This window comes from Centropristis striata, chromosome 8 (assembly GCF_030273125.1).
Source record: "Centropristis striata isolate RG_2023a ecotype Rhode Island chromosome 8, C.striata_1.0, whole genome shotgun sequence".
Classification (NCBI taxonomy): Eukaryota; Metazoa; Chordata; class Actinopteri; order Perciformes; family Serranidae; genus Centropristis; species Centropristis striata.
The window spans coordinates 30,663,842-30,671,381 of record NC_081524.1 but is presented as its reverse complement, the minus strand read 5'-3'; the positions used below and the strand labels follow the sequence as shown (position 1 = coordinate 30,671,381).

Below are 7,540 nucleotides of genomic sequence, written 5' to 3'. Positions count from 1 at the left end.
ACTCAACCATCAGACAGACAGGACTCAAAGACCTGACAAGAGTCACCAGAAGATCAGAAAACATCTAGTTTCTATCTGCTGAACAACTAAACCAGCTGTCCTCTCCTAAGATGAAGACATTCAGTGTTGCAGTTGCAGTGGCCGTCATGCTCGCCTTCATTTGTGTTCAGGAGAGCTCTGCTGTCCCAATCACTGGGGTAAGAACATGACTTTACTCATTTTATTTTCTTTGTAGCTGTAAGTGTTAAAAAATGCTAAGATGACGTTCTTAACGTGCAAAATTCATCAACAGGTACAAGAGCCAGAGGAGCTGATGAGCAACGACAATCCAGCTGCTGAACAAGAAGAGATGACAGAAGAATGGAAGGTACGTTCAGTTAACTGAACAAATGAAGTTAAATACCATGAGCCAGTTGATGTTGTCACCAGAGAAGAAGAGAGAACAAATAGATAATGTTGGAGGTGAACACTTCACTAATGTCTCTTGTCTTTCACACAGATGCCGTTGAACTTCAGGCAGAAACGCAGCAGAGGCATGAAATGCACACCTTACTGCTACCCGACTCGAGACGGGGTCATGTGCGGTGTCCGCTGTGATTTCTGAAGATTCCTGCGAGAAGATGAGATTTCCACAAGAACAACTAAATTATGAGTGATGCAAATTTCTACAAAAGCAATTTTACCTCTTTCAATTGTACTTGTGGTTGTAAATATCTGAGGATGTTACTGGATTTGGTCATGGTGTTATTTAATATTTGTTAGTGATGTAACTGCATCATTCACACACTGTACTTACATACTATACTACTGTGTCTTTTCACAATAAACTTTCATTTAACCAATATACAATGTGTGAACATGTTCTTTTGACAATAACTATGAAAAATAAGAGGAAAAACATTTATTTATCGCATTAGATATGTTTTGTCTTTTGGTGTCCATTGAAAGCGTGAACTTTTCTTTTAATGGTGTATCAGATGCGTCTCCTGCTATAAGCATGTATGTTACATGTGATGAGTAGGGCTCTCCCCTTCCTCTGCCCCTCTCCCTGCCAGTGCAGCCACACCCCTTAATCAGCCCAACTGATAGCAGGTGAGTGCTAATCACCACAGTCCCTTTAAATGTAGCTGCAAACAGCCTGCAGCAGGCTGGCCTTGCTCTCTCTACCTGACCGTCCTGGTGGAGCAATATTGTCCCGATTGTTGCAGGAAGGATCAGAGCTATATGTGGACGCAGTGGCTGCTCTCCTCCCCTCCTTGTGCTGTGTAGCACATAGTGCATTTGTATTCCAGATCACATGCAGAATGTAAGAAATGAGATGATGGGAATGAGATGATGATGGTGATTGCTGCATGACCTAATTGCTGTAAGACAATTGCCAAGGAGGAGCTCTGACCTACTGCTGTTTTTGTCCCTATTTAATTTACTTTGTATATTTTTGGGGTTATTTTGCTTTATTATACTACCTGTGAGTGATTTTTATGTAGTTGTTGGTGCCAGTACAGGTGGGCTGCCATATTTCTGTAGGTGGTGAGTCACATGGTGGAGGTCTTCCTTTTTGTCTGCTTCTCCCCTGCCTGTGTTTTGCATGTATAATTTACGGCATTTTGCATGATTATTTTGATTTTGTGTGAAACTTATTGCGTGTCTTTTGTGTTGCAGTGCGTTTGACTTCCCTTTATCCCGGCCTGGTGGTGGTTCCCCCTTCCCCTCACTCACTCCCTCCTGCAGACTTCCCTGACACCCCCTCCCTTGTACTGGTAGCCATTTTAGCCTGTCACTGTTGCGCATTTTTAAGTATTGTGTGCATTATTTTATATTTAAATAAAATCTCATCAATTTGTCTATACCTGGAAACGCACGTCTCTGCTCCTCCTTTTTTATTAAGAACCTAGATAGTAAATGTGTATTTCTGGGTGAAACTCCCAGGGTGGCGTTGTCATATCCAGTGTCAGGGGCTTATAGTTGCCCCGGTCACATATAGATAATACAGAAATACTGAGCTTGTAAAGGGACCATGGATTTTTGTAAACTGTAAACTCAGATAATATTACATAGATAAGACATTTTAGCCATACTAATGACACTGTATTGTATAAGCTGTGCATTTAAATATTATGAATGGTTTTGATTTTACTGAAAATACTAACTTTAAGATATTTTAGTAATCTAGGGGTGTTCGCCTTTCATGTTTCAAAATATGGTGCTGTTTGTTGATGCTAACATTGCTTCATGACAAATAGTTGCCATGCATGACAAAATAAAATAAAAAAAGATGACAACAAGGACCAACGAGGACCTGCTGTTAATGCTCAGTTGGCAAGCAATAACTGTATTTAACATGACATGCTAATTCAACTGTTGGTTTAAGGATGAGGTAATCTTCCTCTTTTTTAAGAAAAATCTTGAATTCCATCAGATGGGGAGCCAAACATGATGTTTGTAAATGCTGCTGTTGTGGTCACATAAGCCAGCAAACGGGGCCAGATTTCTCAGTGAATGACAGGGTTGAAAGGGAAATTTAGTTGTTGCAGATAGTGATCATGAAATGTTTCCTTTTTGTTATGTCATGTCCACCACTATTGATTTATCATTCGCAACCTGGTGTTTTACACTGATGTTAATAATTGATTTGGTAATGCTGTAATTCATATGTAATCAATGATCTGAGTGCACACAGTAAACACACTAAACAGAATATCTGGGTTAGGTGACTTGCAGCCCTCAGACCGTGACCCGTCAGTCCTGGGATTTGAACCTTAGACCCTCTGATTACATGCCTGATTGTCTAACTTCTACCTTCTTCCACAGGCTGAAACATCCTCATGCTTTACTTGTTGTCTCATCTGTCTCTCTGCTCTTCTGTTGACAAAGTATGAGGTATCATTTTTATTAAAATTACACTTAAATTCTCTCCCCATCAATTAGTCACAAAATATTATTAGATTTTCTTCATTAAACATGGATCAAACTGTCATAAAATAACACCTGAAAATAACTATTGGTAATGTTATTATACTCTCCTGATTACACAGTTCATACTTTTATTTTGTTAGAAAGGTTAGACAAGGTCATATTTGACTAAATGTGGGCCACTCCAACAGATAGAGTAAACAGGGGATTTTGGTTATTGCAATAGATATTTGATCAAATGAGATCTTTCAAATATGGGTCATGAATTCATTTTTTTGACCTGCAGGTTCCAGTGTATTATGCAAAAACTGCAATATTTGACAATTTTCTTTGAGTGTCACTAATTGAAACCATCAGTTACTCTGAGCAAAAGATATTCAATATGGGTTCCCTTCTTGTGGAGGACTTTTCTCATAGGTCGAAGAAATATGGCTCAGTCACCCTTGCAATATCTGGTACTGTGCAGTCTAACAGTCTTTCGAAATCCAGTGCTTTTTCTACCACAGACAAGAACATTATATATAATATTACTGCATTCAAAAGTTCATGGTTTATTAGCTGTTGTGGAACAAACAATATGGCCCAATGTCGAAAGAAGAAAAATTCCCAATGCCATTCCCAGTCAGTCATGATGCAAAGTTCATTCATGGAAGCAAGTCTGAGTATAAATAGTGCTTTTTACACACTCAACCATCAGACAGACAGAACTCAAAGACCTGACAAGAGTCACCAGAAGATCAGAAAACATCTAGTTTCTATCTGCTGAACAACTAAACCAGCTGTCCTCTCCTAAGATGAAGACATTCAGTGTTGCAGTTGCAGTGGCCGTCATGCTCGCCTTCATTTGTGTTCAGGAGAGCTCTGCTGTCCCAATCACTGGGGTAAGAACATGACTTTACTCATTTTATTTTCTTTGTAGCTGTAAGTGTTAAAAAATGCTAAGATGACGTTCTTAACGTGCAAAATTCATCAACAGGTACAAGAGCCAGAGGAGCTGATGAGCAACGACAATCCAGCTGCTGAACAAGAAGAGATGACAGAAGAATGGAAGGTACGTTCAGTTAACTGAATAAATTAAATTAAATACCATGAACCAATTAATGTTGTTAAAGAGAACGAGAGAGAAGAAACTAAATGATGTTGGAGGTGAACACTTCACTAATGTCTCTTGTCTTTCACACAGATGCCGTTGAACTTCAGGCAGAAACGCAGCAGAGGCATGAAATGCACACCTTACTGCTACCCGACTCGAGACGGGGTCATGTGCGGTGTCCGCTGTGATTTCTGAAGATTCCTGCGAGAAGATGAGATTTCCACAACAACAACGAAATTATAATTTATTACCCTTTTTTCACTCACTCTTAATTGTACTTGTGGTTGTACATGTCCTCAGTGATGTGACTGCATCATGCATTTATTTTGCTAAATATCTGATAGTTATCACAATAAACTTTAATGTCACTATTTGAAAATTTCTTAAAGTGTTGAATTACCAATAAAAGGGTTTTCAGTAAATAAGTGAAGTCAGACATGATGCGTTTGAATTAAGATACTTTTGCATATAAAAATCTTACATAAAGAACAAAAAGAAATAAGTAACGATTAAGGGATTTTCTAAACCAAAACATTATCATAATTTGATATAATAAAAGAGCTCAAATAGCAGTTTAAAGAACTGCTGAAGGTGATGCTGTCCTGTGACATACTGAAAAATAGATATTTAAACCATAGGTAGTCTGCTGTAAGGAAAGGCAAGTTTATTAATACAGCACAATTCTTACACAGAAGAAGCTCAAGGTGCTCTACATAATAAAGTAAAAAAGGCATGTATGAGAAATAAAACTGCATAAAACGTTTTATATAAAAAGTTTGATAAAGAATAAAATAATAAAATCAATAAAACAAATATCGTAATAACAATAATATTATTGCAAAAGAAAAGTGCAGTTTCACCCCAAATTAAAGACAGAGTGCAATCTAAATTTAAAAGTATTCATGAACACAGAAGTCTTCCACATTTTCTAAAAAATGACAAACCTGATTCCAAAAAAGTTTGGACACTGTGCAAGAGGTAAATAAACATATGATATACTGTCTTTGTACAATTTTCCGTTGAATATATCTAACAAACTATTAGCAAATGGTCATTGTTTAATTTATATTTTAGACAATGTCCATTCTTTTGTATTTGTGGTTGTGCAATCTTAAAAAAGGATGACAATTGTATTAGTTACTTGGGCGTTTTTGTTGCAAATTATTATTATAATATTACTTCATTAATGTCAGAATTGTTAGAAGGTATTACATATGACTTTAAACAATTAGTAACAAATGCCAAACATCAGGATTACTATTGCAGTCATGCTCAATAGGAAATGTATATAACGTATTTTTAAAACTTAAAATGAATTTAAGGGCACAGAGTGCATTTTTTCTTAACATGTACAGCAACTTCTTACTTTATGAAAACGTGGGTAACGCTTTATATTAAGGTCCTTGTAATAACCATTAATTAACAAGTAATAAGGCCCTTGTAAGTCCTTACAAGATGCTTATTAACATTGTTGTGTGTTTATAAGCTTATATAAGTGTTAATAATGGCATTACAAACACCCATGACCCACCCATTATGTCTTTGCCATGCCTTTATTAATCTTATTTTGTTTGCTTATTGATATTAAAATATACTTTATTGCTCATCTATTATAAGTTAACTATAAGTTACCTATGCTTTTTGCAACTACCGGATCTAAAGCGACAACAATGCCTTATTACTTGTTAATTAATGCTTATTAAGGACCTTATTATAAAGCGTTACCAAAACGTGTTCAGTCTGTAAAAAATAATGGTAATTTAACCTCGAACCTGGCAAAACTAAAATAAGCAACAACTAAATTATCATTTCTCACATGTTTTCCCTCATTTTTTAATAGTACTTGTTGTTGTAAAAATCTGAGGATGTTCCTAGATTTCTTCTTGCTGTAGGTGATGTACATGTCCTCAGTGATGTGACAGTATCATGCACTTATTTTGCTAAATATCTGATACTGGAGTATGTTATCACAATAAACTTTGTCACTATGAAAATGTCTTGGTTTTCAGTAAAGAGTCAGTGAAGTCAGACATGATGCTTTTCACTCAAGATACTAAATTATGAAAGACTTAAGTTAAACTGACAATTCAAGCGACCTCTGTTCTTTTATCAGGGTTTGCAAATAAAAACCTTACATAAAGAACAACAACAATTAAGTAATGATTAAAGGATTTTTCTAAACCAAAACATTTTTATCGTTATTTGATATAATAAATGAGCTCAAATTGTAGTATAAAGAAATGCTGAACCTGATGCTGTCCTTTGATATTAAAAATAGGTATTTAAACCATAGGTAGTCTGCTGTAAGGAAAGGCAAGTTTATTATTACAGCACATTTTATACTCAGAGGAAGCTCAAGGTGCTCTACATAATTACATTTAAAAAAGGCAGGTATGAGAAATAAAACTGCATAAAACGTTTTATATAAAATGCTTAATAAAGAATAAAATGATAAGATAAATAAAACAAATAAAATGATAATAATAATCATTTTTTACATACTTTATTGCAAGGCTTCTTCCTTTCACAAACATAATCAGTCATTTCATTTTCTTTACAATATTGTACCTTGCATTTTTTTTTATTTTTTTTTTTAAAGTAAATAAAAAACATAGGGTAAACAGACAAACATATATACAAGGCAAACTGGTATTCCCCAAATGAGGATCTCCAAGAAAAGGAATAAACAACAAACTAACGACACACACAAAAAAAATAATACTAAGATATACTAAAATAAACTAATGAGAAAATAAGGGGATAATAATAATCATAATGCAAAAAAGTGCGATTTCACCCCAAATTAATCACAGGGGGCAATCTCAGTTAAAAAGCATTCAAGCTTTTCTAAAAAAAAGTTACAGTTGGTGCATGTGTGAGTTCTCCTGGCAGATTGTTCCAACAGTGGAGAGCATAATAACTAAAAGTTGTATATTCCAACAGAGTGGAGTCTTCATGGTTCTGTACTCAGGAGGTCAGGAGTGTTATCAGTATATGGGAGAAAGTCACATGAAAGAGGGGATTTTAGTTATTGCGCAAGATATTTGGAAAGACTGAAGTTACTACACATTAAAACGCACCTGACTTTATCAGTGTAACTGAACAGTGATTACTTTTTATACTACCAAAAAAAAAAAATTGAATTATTACATTAAATAAAATATTATAAATATTCGCACAATCCACACATAAGCACAGGATACATTTTGCTTCATTACTGTATATTTTAGAACATGTGCAGCAACATTGTATTCTGTTTGTAGAAAATAATGGTTCAGTTTCATATGGTCACAGACACTGGGCCCTAACCCAGACATTAAAATCATAACCCGAAAATATTAAAACCATGGCTACAGAACGTCCGATTCCTCTGGAATTTCCAACAACTATTCCCATGATCACACACACAGTGATGCAAGCCCACCACTGGAGGCAAGCCAGTGCTACCAATGATAAATAAACAGTGGCTTAAGTGAGTATAAATACCAGCAAGTTTTACACACTCAACCATCAGACAGGAGAACAGCCCGGAGC

At 35.6% G+C, this 7,540-nt stretch overlaps 2 protein-coding genes across 2 annotated transcripts; both read left to right on the top strand.

Moving 5' to 3' along the window:
• Nucleotides 1-746, top strand: LOC131975994 (hepcidin-like). Its single transcript, XM_059338850.1, has 3 exons — nucleotides 1-197; nucleotides 293-367; nucleotides 500-746. Exons 1-3 carry the CDS (start codon nucleotides 111-113, stop codon nucleotides 602-604), a joined length of 267 nt encoding a protein of 88 aa, XP_059194833.1. The 5' UTR covers nucleotides 1-110; the 3' UTR covers nucleotides 605-746.
• A 2,850-nt stretch (nucleotides 747-3,596) lies between these two features.
• LOC131975995 (hepcidin-like) lies at nucleotides 3,597-4,368 on the top strand. Its single transcript, XM_059338851.1, has 3 exons — nucleotides 3,597-3,794; nucleotides 3,890-3,964; nucleotides 4,097-4,368. Exons 1-3 carry the CDS (start codon nucleotides 3,708-3,710, stop codon nucleotides 4,199-4,201), a joined length of 267 nt encoding a protein of 88 aa, XP_059194834.1. The 5' UTR covers nucleotides 3,597-3,707; the 3' UTR covers nucleotides 4,202-4,368.
• The last annotated feature ends 3,172 nt before the right edge of the window (nucleotides 4,369-7,540 follow it).